The sequence below is a fragment of the Seriola lalandi genome, unplaced genomic scaffold, assembly GCF_002814215.2.
Source record: "Seriola lalandi dorsalis isolate HSWRI2012SDOR001 ecotype SW California unplaced genomic scaffold, Sedor1 jcf7180002054666, whole genome shotgun sequence".
Lineage (NCBI taxonomy): Eukaryota > Metazoa > Chordata > Actinopteri > Carangiformes > Carangidae > Seriola > Seriola lalandi.
Window position 1 is genome coordinate 707,069 of NW_019525219.1, and position 19,876 is coordinate 726,944.

At 41.7% G+C, this 19,876-nt stretch overlaps 1 protein-coding gene across 6 annotated transcripts in view; it reads left to right on the forward strand.

Annotated features, from left to right (window-relative positions):
* Positions 1–19,336, forward strand: part of tnca (tenascin Ca) — a 30,405-nt gene extending 11,069 nt beyond the window's left edge. Inside the window, exons 4-29 of one of the 6 annotated variants that reach the window (XM_023421210.2) lie at positions 352–615; positions 707–822; positions 1,604–1,757; positions 2,973–3,242; positions 3,743–3,928; positions 4,016–4,105; positions 4,295–4,558; positions 5,459–5,857; positions 6,796–7,242; positions 8,004–8,279; positions 9,816–10,088; positions 10,288–10,560; positions 10,669–10,941; positions 12,028–12,336; positions 13,405–13,677; positions 13,971–14,093; positions 14,325–14,468; positions 14,573–14,692; positions 14,779–14,922; positions 15,223–15,353; positions 15,750–15,882; positions 16,415–16,566; positions 16,734–16,830; positions 16,977–17,138; positions 17,604–17,767; positions 18,245–19,336. In XM_023421210.2, the coding sequence (XP_023276978.1) occupies positions 352–615; positions 707–822; positions 1,604–1,757; positions 2,973–3,242; positions 3,743–3,928; positions 4,016–4,105; positions 4,295–4,558; positions 5,459–5,857; positions 6,796–7,242; positions 8,004–8,279; positions 9,816–10,088; positions 10,288–10,560; positions 10,669–10,941; positions 12,028–12,336; positions 13,405–13,677; positions 13,971–14,093; positions 14,325–14,468; positions 14,573–14,692; positions 14,779–14,922; positions 15,223–15,353; positions 15,750–15,882; positions 16,415–16,566; positions 16,734–16,830; positions 16,977–17,138; positions 17,604–17,767; positions 18,245–18,355 (5,348 nt within the window). In that variant the 3' untranslated portion in view covers positions 18,356–19,336. The remainder of the gene's footprint in view (positions 1–351; positions 616–706; positions 823–1,603; positions 1,758–2,972; positions 3,243–3,742; positions 3,929–4,015; positions 4,106–4,294; positions 4,559–5,458; positions 5,858–6,795; positions 7,243–8,003; positions 8,280–9,815; positions 10,089–10,287; positions 10,561–10,668; positions 10,942–12,027; positions 12,337–13,404; positions 13,678–13,970; positions 14,094–14,324; positions 14,469–14,572; positions 14,693–14,778; positions 14,923–15,222; positions 15,354–15,749; positions 15,883–16,414; positions 16,567–16,733; positions 16,831–16,976; positions 17,139–17,603; positions 17,768–18,244) is intronic. The other 5 variants (XM_023421211.2, XM_023421212.2, XM_023421213.2 and 2 more) reach the window with 5 other exon arrangements.
* The last annotated feature ends 540 nt before the right edge of the window (positions 19,337–19,876 follow it).

The following is a 19,876-nucleotide window of genomic DNA, read 5'->3' on the forward strand; positions in this document are numbered from 1 at the left end:
ATACACATGAAAAGGATTTGGCACTTCATAGTTTCTGACAGTTTCCATGTGTCAACTAAATGTACTATAAAAGCAAATCCAGAGTGATGTAATTTCCTTCTATTCTCGAAACTCACTCACCACTCATCCTGAGAAACAATTTAAGTGAATATAAAAGAGGTTTTCAGTTTGTGTGTTGCCCTTGTCTGCACTTTGTTCGCACTTTTTTGGCAGTTCTTCACACCACAGCCAGATGTGGCTCTGGAGGTTGCATTAGCTCCTTGTGGTGGATATTTAGTGACTGAGAGTATGAGAAACTGCCCAAGACACCACCCTCAGTTTTTCTTTTTTTTCTTTCTTTAATTTTTCCAGTGTCTCCTCCAAAGGACCTCACTGTCGGCGAGGTCACCTCTGACACAGTGGACCTGTCCTGGAACAACGAGATGTTGGTGACAGAATACCTTGTGACGTATGTGCCCACCAGTCCCGGTGGTCTTCTCCAGGAGTTCACCGTGACTGGAGACAAAACCTCTGCCACCGTCAAAGAGCTCGAACCTGGCATCGAGTATCTGATTCGCGTCCATGCTGTTCTCAGCAACAAGAGGAGCGTCCCTGTCAGTGCGAGGGTGGCCACAGGTACCTCAAAAATCTCCACGCTAGGTGACTGATGATACCCACAGAGAAAGGTTAATAACTGCTTTGATTATTTTTGTTTGCATCCCTCCAGATCTTCCACGGCCAGAGGGTTTAAAGTTCAAATCAGTGAGGGAGACCTCAGTGGAGGTAACGTGGGACCAGCTGGACATCCCCTTTGATGGCTGGGAGATCTATTTCCGCAACACGGTCAGTGTGCACATCTCTTCTGAAGGCCTGCCCAGGGTTTTATTAACTGACAGGGAAAAGGCGAGAAGTGATAAGCTATGCCAGCTTATTGGAAGTGTCAGCAAAACAGATTTATTTCAACGGCAACCATTAAAATTGCTTTGACATATGGAAAACTTCAATGTGGGCAAGTCTGGACGTAATAGAGCTGTGGGTTAATCTTTTGCTCTGAATCTGAGCCAGTAACTCTTTGAAAAGGAATAAAATGAAAGTGCCAGCTGATAAGTTGGACAGGCCTTTTAAAATTTTTAGCTTCTGCAGAGTTTTTAAATATCTTGTCCTTTTTCTGACCTCTGTGTTAATTTTGATAATGGGCTGTGTGATGTGCTTCACTATGTATCAGCTCTCTGTCAGGGCAGTGATGGTATGAGTCCTAGATAATAATTTGTTCAGAAGAATTGTCGAACATATCATAACCACTTAAAACTACACTGAGAAGTTTTTTGGTTCTTAAAACCACAAATATATCTTCTTATGGATCAACACTTCAAATAAAACACAGAAGAAGAAGAAAACATGGAGCTTTAAACTTAACATTTAAGAGAATACAGATTAACATAGGTGGAGATCTGCTGGAGAAACCTGTTCTATGAAAAATACTAAATGATAATAACTTAATCACAAATCACAACTTAACAAAACTTTCTCTTTTTGACTGAAATCTATAATAATTAAGACTACCTTGTGTGGGTGGAGTTAACAGGATGTTTTACATCAGTTTATCCATTATGTGTCCGAGCAGAAAGAAGAAAATGGAAAAGTCATGAGCACACTTCCACCCTCGCAAAACCAGTTTCTCCAGCCAGGCCTTGGACCAGGACAGGAGTATGAGGTCTCCATCAACATCATCAAGAACAACACCAGAGGACCCCAGACATCCAAAACAGTCACTACCAGTGAGTTTCAGGCAGGAAACAAACCTTTACTTAGCACGCAGATTATCTAGCTCATCGTGATGATGGAGCTCTAATCAAAGATAGCATGATTATGTCATTTCCCTGCACTGTCTGGCAGCTAATAGCAGTTTGGTTTGGTACGAATAATCTCCACGTCACTTGAGCACAGAGTAAAAAAAATAATACATAAATGTCAGAGTGAAATTCCATAATGAAGAGAAGAGTAACAACAGGAAATCCCTGCTGGCTCTCCACAGTTCCATCTAACAGATTTTAGGTGAAGCGTAATAACTCAAACAAATTGAATCTCAGCCTAGGATGACCATGTTATAGTTGTTTCTGTTTTTTTCACTTTCACTTAATCTTGCTCTTAGCTCTTGTCCTCTGCACACTGAAACTTTTATTACAGTGTTACTCCATACGTTATGTTGTGAAATCCTTCCAGTTGTGCAATCGTCATGGCACGCCAGGCCAAACAACCGTCTTTGTGCATGGAAAAGCCATTTAGTTTACAAGTCTGTGTCGATGGACTCCCTGGGTATCGCACCATTTCATTTCTGATGTCATTTATTTGTATAAGCTGAAACTAGACACAGCTCCCAGAAATGAATGATAGAAGTGAGGTTAAACCTTTCGTACCGCTTAAACCTCAGAGGTCCTGTTAGCACAGAGAGGAAAGATGTCTCCCACACATGTAAACACAGGAGATTAGTCAGGTAGGAGACACGATGTCAGAGTGAAAGGGAATCAGCCTTTCCTGTGTTGAACAAACTTATGAGAGAGCCAAGTTGCTGTTTTATGTACAGTATCCTGTACTTTAGACTCAGACTTGTGTTAGCTGATATTTGGGTCTTTGCTTGACTTTTTCTTAATTAATTAGTGAATTGAACAGACACACAACCTTTGCAGACACTTAAAGCAATAGCACAGCGTTCTTGGGAAATTCGCTCATTTGCTTTCTGAGAATAAACATTGTCGTGTCTGTTTGGTAAATATAAAGATTTTCTCTCGGCTTAGCACAAAGATTGGAAGTCAATCATATTCACAGTTGTTTGTCATTTTTATAGCGAGCCAGCCATTCGCTGTCAGTAATTTGATCACTATCTATTGGAAATTGGGAAGTGAATCATTTCTAATGCATATTTTATCTCCTTTAATGTTCCACTCAACAATTCTCCACCCTTGCCACCCTCACCTGAACTCCCGCCTCCCCAGAGATTGACGGTCCCCGGCAGGTGGAGGTGAAGGATGTGACGGACTCCTCGGCACTGGTGAGCTGGTCTCAGCCAGTGGCTCCTGTGGACAGAGTCACCATGTTTTACGGGCCAACCTCCGACCCCTCTGATGAAAACAGTGCAGAGATTTCCCCCCCAGACAAACAGTACAGCATCGACAGTCTGAGGCCAGACACCGAGTACACGGTGTCGCTCATCTCCAGGAGTGGAGACATCACCAGTGACCCCGTCACCACCACTTTCAGTACAGGTATGCTTGTGATCGCACTAACTGCAAAACGTCACCTTATATTTTTATGTATTTTAAAGCTGCATGTATATGTATGGTGCACATTACACACACAATGTTTTGTCAAAATGTTGTAAATACCGAAGGTTGAAGGATAAGGATATTCTATATTTTTCTTGTCAACAAAACTAAAAAGACAAAAAATCAGCAATAAATATATCCCACTTACCTGTCCATCCAAAATATATGTTATTCCTCTGAGCCATAGAGCTCCATTGCTTTCCAAAAAACACTATCTACACCATCCTGCAGCTGGAAATACTCACTAGAGCACCAAATCTGTATTAATCTGCATCTTAAAATAGTCCCCAACAAATGCACCGTTTATTCCTGTTTGAGTAGTATTTGCTAAAAACCACAGTACACATTCAGTGTGTGTGTGTGTGTGTGTGTGTGTGTGTGTGTGTAGATTTAAGGTTTGTGAGCAGCAGCTGATATGATTATAAATATATTTATCTCAGCCCTGGATGCCCCCAAGAACCTGCAGACTGTGTCCCAGACAAACAACAGCATCACTGTGGAGTGGACTAACAGTCAGGCTGATGTTGGCAGCTATCGAGTGAAGTACAGCCCCATCTCTGGAGCGAGTCATGGTGAGGAAGTGTTCCCGCGAGGACCAGGAGACACCACAAAAGCTACTATCACTGGTAAGGGTTAAACAGTTAAACATTTATTAAATATGACCACACACAACCTCCAAGTGCTAACTTTCCTTCTGTCTCTCTGTACGTCAGGGCTAAAGCCAGGGACGGAGTATGGGGTCGGAGTGACGGCCGTGAAGAATGAGAGGGAGAGTCTCCCAGCTACTACAAATGCAGCAACTGGTGAGAGATGCTGCTGAGCAGCTGTCCAAACACTCATCCTTCACAGCCCTTCATAAATACACAGATGTCCAACTTGGGTGATGAAATGAAACTAATGGGGGAAAGTGATTTATGAGTTGTGTGGAACATGCAACACAAGTGAAGACTTAATTTTTTTTTATTTCCTTTACTTCCTCGTTCTTCCGTTAGACATCGATCCTCCCAGAGATTTTGAGGAAGCCGAGTCCACAGAGACTTCCCTCACTCTGAGGTGGCAGAAACCTCGGGCCAAGGTCAGCGGCTACAGGCTGGTGTACGTCTCCAGGGACGGCCAGGTTGAGGAGGTGGAGATCCCGGCCACGGCGACGAGCTACGTCGTGTCCAACCTGACCCCTGGAATGAGTTACACTCACACTTTGACTGCAGAGAGGGGACACAAGAGCAGCACACCTGTCACCCTAACTGCATCCACAGGTGGGTGGGGAACAACTTTGACACTGTTTGATTTTAGAATAATTTATAACACGTTCCTTTTAAAGTAAGAACTAAAAAGGTTTGTCATGCAAAATATGTTGTTAAGTCCCTCAGAATTTCTTCACGGCTCTAATACAGGGGAAAGGTTCATTTCTCCTTTCACTTAAGTTTTAAAGTGCAGATATCAATAATTGTCTATATTCTTTATCGCAACATTAAAGTTGTAATCCTTAAGATTTTCATGAAAATAGATATTATTTATTTTTTCTTCAGGGCAGAAGAAATATTTAATGTATTGACCCTCAGTACTGAAATGAGTTTTTATTGTAAATCATTACCTGCCTAAGCACCAGTGATTCAGAGCAAAACTACATTTTATTTTAGTGATAAAAGCCTCAGTGGTTACTGTTGATTCTCCTAACACCATATCAGCTGTATTAAATTACTAATGCAGACAAGCTGCTTCACATTAAAAGTCTTCTGGTGAAACAGAGAGCGGCTTTTATTGTGAAGCAGCCACAGGAAACGCAGCGTGATTGTCACCAAGGTTACAGCTGACCACGTCATATACACCTTGTGCAGCATGGTATCAATTATATGTAACTGACTTCTTTATTAGAAAAACAATTTGTTTGGCTGCACTGTAAACAGATCACCAGTTGCTCCTCTGTTGTTTCCCTGACGACGAGTATTACACACTTCCTGTTGCCACCAGTAACCACAAATTTATCAGGATTGAAATCTTAAGGATTAAAACTTTAAACATTGGGTTTTAAAGTAAGTGATTTAGAGTTTTGATGCCTGGAAATAAATCTCCAGGCAACGATCACGAAGAAAATGAGATGCCCTTACAACCTAAATGATGCTTTCTTGATTTGTGCCTTTTTGTTTTTCTTGTAGCCACTTTCACATTTTATTTAGCTGACTCAGACGACCGTGAGCTAACGACTCCCACAGGCTCGGAGGACAATATCATTAGCTTTGCGTATTTAGACCCCTCTGAGTCCCAGTTCTCTGGGATGCCGCCTGAGGACGAGCCTGGAACGCTGACCGTTTCAGGCATCACGTCTGATGGATTTGACATCTCGTGGAGACTAAAGGCTCACAGCGTTTATGATAACTTTGCAGTAGAGTATAAAGACACTCAGCGATTATGGGCTGTGAGAGAGGTCCGACTTCCTGGAGATGCCACTGGCTCTAGAATCGAAGGCCTGAATGCATCAACAGAGTATCAAATAAAACTTTATGGGAACACAAGTAGCCAGAGATCTGCGCTCCTTGCCACTGTTGCAGTCACAGGTATAAGCTTCTCTATTAGACTGAATATTGATTACAGACACTTTGTCTTGGTGTTTAACAGCCTCTCCTTTCAGAGGAGATGGTTTCTTAGATCAGAGCAGTGACATGATTTGCATGCTCATCGAGATTTCCCTTCGAAAAATATTTTCCATCATATGCATAACCTTTAGCATGACACAGTGTGAAGACAAACCCGACAGAGATGATTTTATTTTCATAACAAAACCCATGTGACTTCATCCCATCTGTCATCTCCAAGGCTTTAGAACCGTGGCAAAATGTTGCTTCTCAAAATTCAAATGCAAAAAGAAATGAACAGTGAGAGCAATGTTCTCCCTCGAGTACATCAGCTGCTCTGATTTCTCCCTGTATTTGAGCTTGTAAATGCAACCATTTGGCTCTCTGAAAGCCTTGCGCCACTAATTCCATCCACATCATTCATCGTTTTCAGTCCCATTTACATTAATTAAATGATTCTGTAGCAGGCGGAGAAAATGACACCGTACGTCACTCGCATGTCAAACAAGTGACTCAACAGTCTGTCTTAAGGTCAGGAGGGAAAACACATGGCTGTGCATGGCTTCTTCATCCATTTGAAGACAACTGTGTACTTCCACTCAAGTGGACTACTCAGAACCTTCAAAAATTAATGGCACTGGCTCAAGTGTCATTAATGCCTTAGCTGTTGCTTGAGGATAAAAAACATGTGGTCCTGGAAAAACAGGAATAATAAATCCACTTTTGAAACAAGAGAAAATGATGAAATCTTCACAGGAATACGGTAGATCAAAGACAGGACTGTGTGCAGAATTATTTCATTTTAATTATACCATGTATTCTTTTTTTAACCCAGTTTTTTCTTCACAGGTTGTTTCTTTTCCACTCATCAGCAGAGCCAGTAACAAATTCATACTTTAACCTGCTTTTATTTACTGTAGCACCCAAGCCTACCTCTCCAGATGTTCTTACGCTGAGCATCAAAGATGCCCCAACAAGCCCTAACTCTACCGCTCTGGATAACGAAACAGTTCAAACCCTCCGTCCTGTAAACACTGAGCCTCCTCCCACTAATGACACTGGTGTGATGAGCTCTGGGGCCGAGCCTGAGAGCTCAAACCTGGATGCACTGAGGAACCTCAGAGTCACAAACGTTTCCTCCACTAGAGTAAGCTTGGCTTGGTCGGCGCCTGACGAGGCGTTCGATAGCTTTGTGGTGGAGGTCAGTTCTCCATCCGGGGTGACACAAGCTCGTGTGACCACATTACCAGGAAGTGTGAGGAAGGCTGAAATAGAGGGTTTGTCGCCCTCTACAGACCATGATATTACATTACAAGGGCTGGTGGAAGGGAAGCGCTCTTTGCCTCTCAAAGTTTTTGCCACTACAGGTACATGAAGCAAATATTTCTCTTTTTTAGGCATTCATCACAACCCATCATCATCATCATCATTACATTCATACATTTTTTCCACAGATGGTTTTATTTCATCCCATATTTTCTTTTGCTTAAACCTCTGACTGATTTCTGATAAAGTGTAAGGACCACAAAAAACTGAGAGATTTTGAAATTAAAGTCACAATATTGAGGAACATATTGTAATATTATTATTAATAATGTAATAATGTTATCAGTCATAATATTTTGAGAGAGAATGTCATAATATCTTCAGAATAATGTTGGATGAAATATTTAAAGAAATGTTTTCGAAGTGAGAATATTTCAAGGTTTAACTCATTTATATTTCAAGATGAAAGACGCAGTATATCAAAATTAAATATGCATCAAAGTTATAACAGATTAAAGATTAAAGTCACAATATTTGTCAAAATGAAAGTCATAATATCTTGAGAATAAAATTGTAATGATTTATGTTTAGTCATAAGTTGAAAAATGACCTAAAAGTCATGATATTCCAATCTTAAAGTCATTTAATATCAACTTTTTCTCTCCAAAATATGATTTTTTTTCTCATAACTTAACATTTATTCTGGTAATAGTTTGATTTTAATTTCAAAATCTCTTCTTTTTTTTTTCCCTGAAGCCTGGCCCTGATAATCTGATGTTTTTAATGTGCGATTATGTGAGAGTAATTTTTATAATCCATCTTGCCATTCAGTTGACCCCACTCTGATCTGTCTATCTACCAGAGGAGCTGAAGCCCATGGTGGTGAACCTCACCATCTCTGACTTTACATGGGACGGCTTCACTGCGTCCTGGAGCCCCTCGGGGGGGGAATTTGACAGCTTTGTCATTGAGGTAACAAACTTGGAGAATTTCGCAGAGAGCCAGAACCTGACTCTGTCCGGAGACGCTTTCAGCCTGGGCATCTCCGGGCTCAATCCCAACACCAGCTACATGGTTGGCCTGTATGGGCTGTATCAGGGCTCCTTCGTTGAACCCGTGTACAGTGAAGCCACCACAGGTACCTGCGACCTGCAGTGTTGCAGAGTTTTGTCCTCCTAACTCTTTAACTTTCTTTAACTATCTTTCCATTTCAGTCAGTATCTGTGAAGCGCACACAGACACATACTAGACCCTCTGTTGTCCCACTCACAGTGGAGCGTCGGCACCTCGCTGCATGAAACGAGACCAACATAATAACCTAATTCCTGTGTTGTGATCTATGTCCATCACCCTGGCCACAGTGTACTGAGCTGCTTCATCTTAACCAACATGCCATGAACCATTCTTTGCCCTCCAGCCACTGTTTCTGTCTAGCTGAGAGAGGGCAGGGTGATGGGCGCCCGTGCCTCATCACTGAGCCAAGCAAACGCCCCTCAAATGTTCACCCTTACCCTGGACTGCTGTCTCCATCCCAGTTACCAAAGTGCATGACGCCCCCCCCCCTCCTCCTCCTCTAAGTTCCCCTGCATCGTGGTCAGGTTTGACGCTGATGTGCTGCAATGATTGCAAAAGCAAACCAATAACTTTCACCCTCCCTTGCCCGTCACATAGCGACCGCGTGATCATCTCATTTCATCCCATCAACCCTCATTCAGTGTGTAATTGATTAACCTTGAAAGATCATTTGCCCGTGGATGTGTAAGTGCTCACTGTATGCGTGAGTTATAGTGACATCTGAGCTCTGTTAGTCTGTGTGAGTGACACTGAGATTTAGTTTAGTTTTGTCGATTCTGATAAAGTTTATTTTCACAGAACTTCAAAGTAAACATCATCATTTCCTTTTGAACTACTAGGTGGCAAATGATTAAACCTTCTTGTCCTTATCAAGGTAAAATGCTAATAATTTAATCTGAGGTTAACAGTAACGCCACTCTGTTTTCCATCTGACTAATAAACTGTCTACTGCATGTTTGCCTGTAAATACGTAGGTTTCATCGCATGTAAAAATATGTTTTATTTTAAGTTTAACTTTCAGTCCTACTCTGCTTTGAACTGCTCCGGTGCAACATTATGCAGAAAACGATCCTGGTTCAATATTAACAGATCAACTGCATGATCTGATCTTGCTCCATATGCATGAAAAAGACTTTAGTCCTCTTATATTCCTTCATTCCTTAACCACATTTCACATTAAGATCAACACTTGCAGGCCAGTGTTCTTCAGCTTTTCACCATGAAGGCTTTTTGTATTTCCCTTTGGCTTTAGATGTTTCTCCAGCTTATTATCTTTACTTTTTTTTTTTTTTTTTTTTTTTTTTTTTAAGAAAACAATTAGGATTAATTGGTTTTAAAGCTGCTAAGTGAACTATGGTGGTGAACTTTCCATATGCAAAAACCTGCATGTATTTAATCTTTTATTAAGCTACTCAGACTAGCAGGAATTGGAAGTTGGTGGTGGTGAGTGTCCTGTAACACTGCACATCTTTATATGATAAATCAAACCAACCAGCTACCAGTCACATATATATATATATATACAGTATATATATAAGTTGGACATGTGTGTTCTGCAAAATGGTTTTGATGAAAATCTAATGATGGTTTCTTTCTTTAGTGAATCAGCCATTGGTTGGCAAACTATATATCTCAAACTTAACATCAGAGAGCTTTTCAATCCTCTGGAACGCCACTGAAGGAGAGTTTGATGGTTTTATCCTGGAGATTATTGATTCTGATTGGCTGATGGAGCCAAAGGAATATAACATATCCCGCAATGTTAAGTCCCACGACGTCACAGGGCTCAGGCCCAGCACTGATTACATAGCCTACCTCTATGGGACGTACAAGGGATCCCGAACGAGAGCTGTCAGTATTGTTGCATCAACAGGTATTTTGATTCTCTGTATTTATTATTAGTCTTGCAAAGAATAGGGTTATGTGTTACTAGCTTTTAAATATTCTTCAGCTATTATCTGCATTGTGAAGTTGACATGGTACTGTATGTATACACTGGACTTTTATAAAGAGAAATACATGCTTTCTATTGCAATAAATGAATATATACCATATTTTTCTCTCCCCTGTAGCTGAAGAGCCTGATTTATCCAGGCTAGTTGTTTCTAACATTACCTCAGACAGATTCTCTCTGTCATGGCGGACAGGAGAGAAGGCTTTTGATAACTTTATAGTAGAAGTCAGAGAGTCTGCTTTGCCCTCGCAGGCAATGGGGCGCGCTCTGCCAGGAGACGTGCGCTCCACAGTCATGGCCGGGCTCAAAGCGAGCACAAGCTACAACATTAAGCTGTACGCCAGCGCTGGTGGCCAGAACACGCAGCCTCTATTTGCTGTAGCTTCAACAGGTATCGCATTACATGCATTTCTTGACACTGCATGTACCAAACACATTGTTCTGCAGCAGTTCTCAGCAGCACATAACTGAAAAGCCGTGTTCTTGTTGTTTTATTCAGAGGATGTCCCACAGTTGGGGCCCATAGCTGCCTCGTCTGTGAGCCCGCATAACCTCAGCGTGTACTGGAGCACTGTGTCGGGCCATTTTGATGGCTTTGTTATCCGGGTCAGTGACTCCGAGCAGCAGTCTGACCCGCTGGAGTTCAGACTGCCCGGTGAAACCCGTAACATTACGATCTCTAACCTGATGGATGCCACAGGCTATGACATTGAACTGTATGGTATTTCTCATGGGCGCCACACTCCCTCTGTGTTAGCCCACGCCGTCACAGGTACTACGTATTTTACTCATGTTTAAAGCTTATTATCATGTTTTGTTTTGTTTTTAATTTTCAATGGACTGGAGTGTCTTTTAGGGAAATTAGTCTCCTGCTGTCAGCGTAAATACACCAGAATATTCTGAAATCTGAAATGCATTAAGAGCAAATTTGACTTGCATCATAACCACCTATTGGTTTTAATTTCATCACAATCTTGTAGCTTTTTCTTTTTTTGGTGCTGAAACCATTTGATTTATCAACCCCAAAGAGGTCAGACATGGATGTTAAATCGACATGCACAACTTGTATTCTTTTCATATTTTGTTTTGTATGTTATATAGAAGAAAATGTTAGTTTCATATAGATTTATTTCATCTTAGGAATTGATTGTATGAATATTGGCTGTAGTGTCAGTTGGCTAGTACTCCAGGTTTGATAAAGGAGCTGATTGATTATACTTTACTTTCACAAACAGACTTGACACTTGAGTTGTCTGGAGTTTATCTGTAGAAATGTCAGCAAAGGACAACAGGTGATAATGTGAGCTAAAGGCTGAAGCCCATGCAGGAAGTCAATCGCACTCTCAAACTTCTACAAGACGCTTTTGTCTTCTCATCTTGTGATGTACGTTCAGTCTTCTTATTGTCGTAGGTAACATTTCTGCCTCCCTGTAAGACGTCCCAGAGGTGATGTTTCATCACATCCTCATTCACTCATGTTTTGGTTTCGTGGCTCCAGACAATAAGCTCGAATCCAAGCTTCAAAACGTAAACGCAGCTTTAGAAACCTTCTGTTTGAGGAAAGAGACACAGCATCTGTTTTATTCGACAGTCTACGGTAGAAATACGAAGCCCCGTGGTGCTTGCCATGTTTGCCCTTAATGTGTTGTGGCCTTTAAATTCTGGAGATATTCTGTTTTTAATCTGCTGACGACTACTTTTAGTCTCTTTGAGAAAAAAAAAAAAGATACCTCACTAGAAGAACAGATTCTTTGATTTGCTTTTGCAACCATTGCACACATGATGCTCCTAATGGACTCTTGTTCCCTTTCCCACATCTGTTCCCTCTCACAAAACTGTGAAACCCACTCCCCTCCAGCGTCTTTGCCTAAAGTGGAAAACTTGACCATTTCCAACATAACCCCTTACGGCTTCCGTGTGTCGTGGGGGGTGAAGCGGCAGCTGCAGCCGGAGGATTTACCCCCCTATAGTGTTGGCTTCAGCCATTTTCAAATAGTGGTGACAGACTCTGGCTGGCTACTGGAGCCTCAGGAGTTCACTGTGCCAGGAAACCAAAGTCACCTGGACATCTGGGGCCTCATCACCGGCATAGGATATGAGGTCAGGCTGACGGGGGTGTCAGAGTCAGGGCTTCTCTCTCGGCCTCTGACTACAGTGGCTGTGACAGGTACCACTCAGTGCACTGCAAGGCACAGTCGCAGTTACTGTGTATAAGATCCAATTCTGAAGTTTCACCATCAAAACCTGGCTGGTCTGTAAATAGAATAATTCTGATATTCATGTTTTGTTTTTGTTTTTTATTATAAAAATAGAAGTTTTCATAAAAGATATCCTTAAACCAAAATAGCCTGATGATTGATGGATTTTGGTTAATGCCATGTTTGGATGGTGAGGCTTCAGCTCAGTACTGTTACCTAACCCTAACACAGATTTACGATACAACTCTTTTCCAGAATGATCTCACCCTTCCTTTGTTTTAAGCATTTTTTCTTGGTATGCAGCTTCGTCACCGGGAGGATGAGATGTGGAGCTCCCACCTGTTTTCTTCTTTACCTCCAAAATATGAGCAAGCATATTTGTTTGTTTTCATATTTTAAAATGTGTTTTCCTCTAGAATTTCGATTTGGTAATAACACAGATGTGTGTGGAAGCAACATGATCATCGTATCATGTCTATGGACATCTCTCTCATCTCTTTTTACTTCTCTTTCATGTTGGTTTATCAAATCAGGCTAAAAGAAAACTAAATTATCAGAAGTAGGAAAACACTGATAAATCAGCAGACATTCTGAGCATGAAATGTCTGTTGATTTACCTTCTAATCTCATTTGTTTCATCGTCTTTGAATGCACTGACTGCATCGAGTCTGGCCTTGAGGACGCATGGGAACCTCGTCTCAACCGGTGTTTGCTGAAATCCTTCCAGCAGATCAGTTAGAGCCCGTCGAACCTGTTAACTGACATAAATAAACACCTACAAAAAAACCTCTCGTCTTTTTAATTCCCCCAAACGTGGTCCCTGCACCGTGTTTTTTGACTCATTTACACTAACGGACGCCTCAGCATGCCCAGATCGGAGGTGGTGGACAAAAAGGCCTTCAGGCTGAAAACCCTGTCTGCCACCTGGAAACCTTCTTGCCTGACTGTCGATCTTCTTCGTCTCTCAGAAGTTTGATGAATATTTCTGGGGAAAACAGCAAAACCCACTGCAACGTTGTGTTTCCTTGTCTAACCAGAGGCTGAGCCGGAGGTGGAGCATCTCTTTGTGTCGGACATCACGGCCGACGGTTTCCGTCTGTCGTGGACGGCTGATGAAGACCTGTTTGACAGATTTGTGATTAAACTAAGAGACAGCAAAAGATTAGCCCATCCTCAAGAGTACAGCGTCCGCGGTGACGAGCGGACCAAGGTTTTAACTGGACTCATGAGTGGCACTGAGTATGAAATCGAGCTTTACGGTGTCTCATTGGACCAACGCTCCCAACCTATTACTGGGGTTGCTCAGACAGGTATATGAAAAACAGATTTTTTTTTTAGTTTTATACTAACTACTAAACTTAATGAGGTTTGGCTGTGTATAGTCTGCCGTCAGAGAACTGAACCCACAGTCTCACTAATCATCTTTATCCCTCTGGTTTAGGCTAAACTCCATGTCTCTCTAATGGAAAATGACCTGTTGGGAAACACCTTGTCTCGAGTTTAATTTTGGTCCCTTTCTTTCCTTGAAATGTTATTTTGTTCACTTTAACTCACCTGTTTTTCCTGCTTTCCTGTCTGCACATATCCATTTGCACTTTGCTAGGCCTGAGCAATCCCAGAGGAGTTCACTTCTCCGAAGTGACTGACTCTTCGGCCCTCGTTCACTGGTCCACGCCTCTCTCTCCGGTGGATACCTACCGCATCACCTATGTGCCCTTTGAAGGAGGTGAGAGGTCAATCCAGGTTACTACATCTCTTATTGCTGGGTTAAACGTTGGAGTTTAGTTAGTTTCTGTTATAGGCTTGTTTTAGCCAGAAACTAGTGTACAGCTCACTTATGGAAAGTGCCGTGAAAATGCACTGAAGCGACCCTCTAAAAAGGCGCTTAAAGTTTTTGCATGTACAATATAAGATGTTTTTAGTGCAGCACCCATATTTTGTTCCCCGTCTCCCACAGGAAGCCCTATGTTAGTGACTGTGGATGGCGCTGTGTTCGAGGCTTTGCTGCCCAATATGATCCCCGGCAAGTTCTACCAAGTGACGGTCAGTGCTGTGAAGGGTCTGGAGGAAAGTGACCCCACCACTGTCACTGTCACCACAGGTTGGTTTTCTTATTGCACACACACACTGATGTTGGAGCCGGTTCACAGGAGACTGAATTGAAGACATTTCCCTTGAGACTGCGTTTGTGTTTGTGTCCTCCAGCTTTGGACAGACCTCAGGGTCTGACTGCAGTTAATGTCACCGACACTTCAGCCCTGCTGCTGTGGCAGCCGTCTGTGGCCACTGTCGACGGCTACGTCATCACCTACTCTGCCGATTCAGGTGAGTTTTTATAAATCGGTGAAACAAGATTGATTTCGTTTGATCGTGTTATTTGATCAACTGATGCGGTGTGCTCCGTCTTGCAGTGTCCCCGGTGGTGGAGCATGTTTCTGGCAACACCGTGGAGTTTGAGATGGGCTCCCTGGTTCCAGGAACACACTACACAGTTGGAGTTCATGCCATGAAAGAATCTGAGAAGAGTGACTCTGCTGTTACTGAATTCACCACTGGTGGGTCCAGAGAGGAAACTTGTCTGGATAGATATGATCTGAGGCAAAGTTTCTATCGTCAGAGACTAGCTAATAAACATAGTGGAGCGTTTAGCAGCTAAAGACCGTGATGTTTCCCTCAGGAGCTGGTGGAAACTAAAACACAGATAAAGGAGACTGAGTAATTATATTCATCAGGTGGCCAGAAACAGGACTCCAAATTAAAGATAATGTTGCTTGTGTTCACAACACGGCCAAAAAACAATGTGTTACTGTGGGTTTATCGAACGATAAATCTACAGTGTGATGTTGTATTTGCAGATGTGGACCCTCCTCGGGATCTGGCAGCTATTAACATCCAAACTGACGGTGCTTCTCTCACATGGAAACCTCCGCAGGCGGCTGTCACCGGTTACACACTCACCTTCTCTTCGCCTGACGGTACAATCAGGGTACGTTCGTCCCCACACCACTTAAAAATCAATGACGACAAAGGTGGTTTTGCTTGTTTAAACCCCAAAAAAACACAGATTATGTAAACTCGTTGTTACTGAGAACCATTTCCATCCACCAGCATCCTTATTGGTGCAATGAAACTCAGACATCTTAAAAACTGCTGTTGAAAAGTAATTTTTCAAAGAAACGCATCGTCTGTTTTACATGTGTGTTCTGTTTTTGTTTTTCTATCACCATAGCTATGAGCACAACACTTTGAGGGCATGAAATGTCAAACTAAATATAAAAACAAATGTTATTCCTTAAAAAAATACCATGATGCAAATTATATATATTTTGTTAAATCTTCAAGATGGTCCTGCTCTTTATTAATATTTTGTGCGTGGATCCAGGAAGTGGTGCTGAGCCCGACAGCCTCCTCTTACAGCATGGCTCAGCTAACTGGCTCTACAGAGTACACCGTCAGACTGCAGGCCATGGCTGGAGCCCACAGGAGTCGGCATATATCCACTGTCTTCACTACCAGTAAGCATGAAAACACAATGCACAAACACATCTGCTACAGGTGTAAAATGCTGCTCACACATTGGTGCGTCAGTATTGACATCTAATAGTGTGATACTTAAGAATGTGTCAGTCACAGAGACCGTTCTTCTGCAGAATGAGTCCTTTGCTTTTGAGTTATTTGTTGGCTTTACTTTACCTTTACTTTAGTACTTTTTTCCACCACTGTTTGTGCCTAGAAATCAACAAAGACAGGCCAGGGAAGGAACTTGTGACGGGTTACGCAACAATCCAAATGCTCACAAGAAGGATCTAACTTCTTCAAATACAAATTCCTTTCATTTAATCTGATATTCCAGTCACATCACCTGTGCTTATTTTTCATTCTGCCTGAGCTGCTCCTGATGGAAAACCTTTTGTCTTTTTCCTCTTTCGCAACCTTCTTTCTTTCCGAGCTCCTTCCTCTCACATACTGTATATGTTTATATAACAGGGGTGACGATGTGTCCTCTGAGGCCTCTACCATGATGTCTTTTTAATTTGTGCTTTTCAGTCGGACAGTTGTACAGACTCCCCAAGGACTGTGCTCAGCTTTTACTGAACGGAGAGACCACCTCCGGCGTGTTCACCATCTATGTGGGAGGAGAGGAGAGCCAGCCCCTCCGGGTTTACTGTGACATGACCACAGATGGCGGAGGATGGATGGTGAGGGAAATCAACCTGCTGGAATCCAATTTAAAGGCCGTTTTTTTATAGGACGTAATCATAGTGGTGATGCAACGCCTGTTTGTCTAATGATAGGCAGCACCTCAGTGACCTCGGCCGTGCTCGTTGTGATTATTGTGACACTCATGAAAGTCAGTCCTCCTCAGGTTTTCCTCAGACGCCAGAACGGAAAGCTGGAATTCTTCAGGAACTGGAAGAACTACACTGCTGGCTTCGGTAGCATGAATGATGAGTTCTGGCTCGGTAAGAGCACTCGTCTTTCAGCCATATTCCCTTCGTCTCTCTCTCTCTCTCTGTCTCTCTGTCTGTCTCTCTCTCTCTCTCTCTCTCTCTCTCTCTCTCTCTTTCCCCCTCACTCGTGACTCAAACATATTATATCTGGGTTATAGGTCTCTCCAACCTCCATAAAATCACATCCAATGGCCATTACGAGCTGCGAGTGGACATGAGGGACAGGGGGGAGTTGGCCTACGCTCAGTATGACAAGTTCACGATCGCAGAGCCAAGAACACGCTACAAAGTCTACATAGGAGCATATAGTGGAACAGCAGGTAGGTTACTACAGTAAAGGAACAGTGCAGCTGTGTGTGCTGTGGAATAATAAACTGAGCATGTGCACAGTGAATCAGGTGATCGGTAACTTGCTCTTGATGGGAGAAATTTGGAAGTGTTACAACCATCTCTCTTTTAACGCACAAGAATCATGTGACTTAATTGTCAGTTGAAGAGATGAAAAACAGCAGCTGACAAAAATATCAGCTCTGTGTGGAGCAAGGAGGAGACTGCTTTGCTCTCTGTTTATTCCAAAGGGGAAAGAAGATCAATTAGAAATATCCTTGTTTGTCTATAGCACACTGATTGTTGCCAAACCCCTTCATGCTCTGCAAAGCTCATTGTCTGTAGCTTCATACTAAACGCAGATATTAAAGTAGCATTGATTCTTTTCTTCTTTTTTATTCCATCAAACCATGAGCTTTGTTTTGGGAGTTTTACTAATCAATCAATATCTTCATCAGGTGACTCCATGACGTACCACCAGGGTCGACCATTCTCCACCTATGACAATGATAATGATGTCGCTGTCACCAACTGCGCCTTGTCCTACAAAGGTGCTTTCTGGTATAAAAATTGTCATCGTGTCAACCTCATGGGGAAATATGGCGACGACAGTCACAGTAAGGTACGTACAGTTCACAGATGTTTCATCAAAGTTCAGATTATTCCTTTACTGTCGAGAAGAGAAGACTCTTTTTCCACTCACATCTTCCCTGGCAAACGAATCAACAACGTTACACGAAAAGAAAAGAAAAACTGTCTGGGAACTTTATTCGTATCGAGTCCATCAGTCTGATTGACGCATTTATTTTTATTCATTCTAATGTTGTTTTGAAAACATGCATTTTCTGATATTTGCAAAAAACTATTTGAGTGATCAACAACGAATGATCCACTCTCTTTCAAACATTTCTGACGTCCGTGATGCTGCTTACTTTTCAGCTTCAGTGTAACAAAAGAAACAAAATCAGATTTTTCCAGAAGAATTAGCTCCATGTCGGTGAACTGATGGACGTTTGGTGTCGGGAGAGACAGCTCTGGTGTGTTGGATATTGTACTATTTGAAGTATTTTCCCATGATTTCTATTCTGCTTTTCCACAGGGGATCAACTGGTTCCACTGGAAGGGCCACGAACACTCAATTGAATTTGCAGAGATGAAGATTAGACCAGCCAACTTCAGAAACTTTGAGAGCAGGAAAAAACGATCATAGACTCGTCGTCCCGCTCCCTCGCCAGCTGAATGAACTTCTGTGTTCTTTCATCTTTTAAGTATTCTCTAAATTACTCGCAAACCAAGGCAATTACACTGAATGTAATTAATTCTGACTTTGAGAAATGAAACTAGTAAAAAAGAAAAAAAAGTCCCAGTTTGGCACCGTTTTATGTGTGATTATATTTCTGTGTGGGTTCCAGGAGAGTTTGTGTGTGAATGGACATACAGTACATGTATTATTGGGACGTCAACAGCTGTATTCATGCGAGAATTAATTGTAAAATTGTGTAAATGGATCCACTGAATCAGTAACATGTCAAAGGCACATAGTCAGAAGGTGTCAGGCCTCATCCTTCACATCCCCTGAAGTAACGGGAAGTTAATTCAGCGGCATTTAATTAGTTCAATTTAAACAGAGTTATGGACAAAAATCATGATGAAACATTATTTTACAGGTCCTTGAATTCTGATTTATTTTTTAAATAATCTCCTAAGAAGTTTCCTGGAAAGAATTTTGTAGTAATTACAGGTAAAACAAAAATGTGAAATGTGCCTGAAAACAAACATTGAATTCAGCATAAATGAAGAATAGAGTTTAATAATATTTGAGTGAGGAATAAATATTCACTGAGGTTTAAATGGAGCAAATTTCTTCATGGGAATTTATCTGAAAGTCAATAAATAAAATAAAATCAACTAATTGAACCAACTAAATGAACAGTCTCAGAACTTTATAATAACGGACCTGTAAAATAACGACTTACCAAATAAATGAAACGATGCGTCTTAGTCGACATAATGAACTCCATGAAATATTGCCATATATTACCTGTACAACTGAGACCAACCACATTTGCAGGCCGTTAAACACCATTGAATTCATACTTAAATTTTGATTTTCAGTATTTTGATATTTTGATTGAAAACAAATCTGATGCTCTGTAACCTTCAATACAAATAAAATGTTAGTTTGATAAAAGTGAGTGTGGACTCTTGTTCTTCTCAACTACACATGTAATCTGTTTCCATGGTTCCAGTCCAGCAGGTGGCAGTGTTTATTCTCTGTGCTTTACTGTGCTCTGAAGAAGAGAGATTACAAGTCAGCGCTCACCTTGAATCCGTGACACTTGATACAAATCAAGCCAGTGATCTTGGTGTAGCTATGGACTGATCTGAATTTCAACAACCACATAAAGAAACTGTCAGCTCACTTAAATCAGACTGTAGTGTTTGTGTAAAAGATGGAGGTCATTTATGTGGCAATTTCAAAGTTGTTGAAATGTGTAATAATCTCAAACAAATGCATCATTTCCTCCTGTTTGAGTAACATTTGCTAAAAACTGCAATATGCAGTTGTTTTGGAAAATTACTGAGCTTTTGTTTTATGATAGATTTTGTGTCTCATAAAGATGAATCTCCTCAGTAGGAACCAAGAAGGTAACATGCACTCCATGAACCAGGTTGTGTATCACTCTCTGGTGGTCTTTGCTGCCATCCTGTGTTCAGTCAGAGGAGCTGA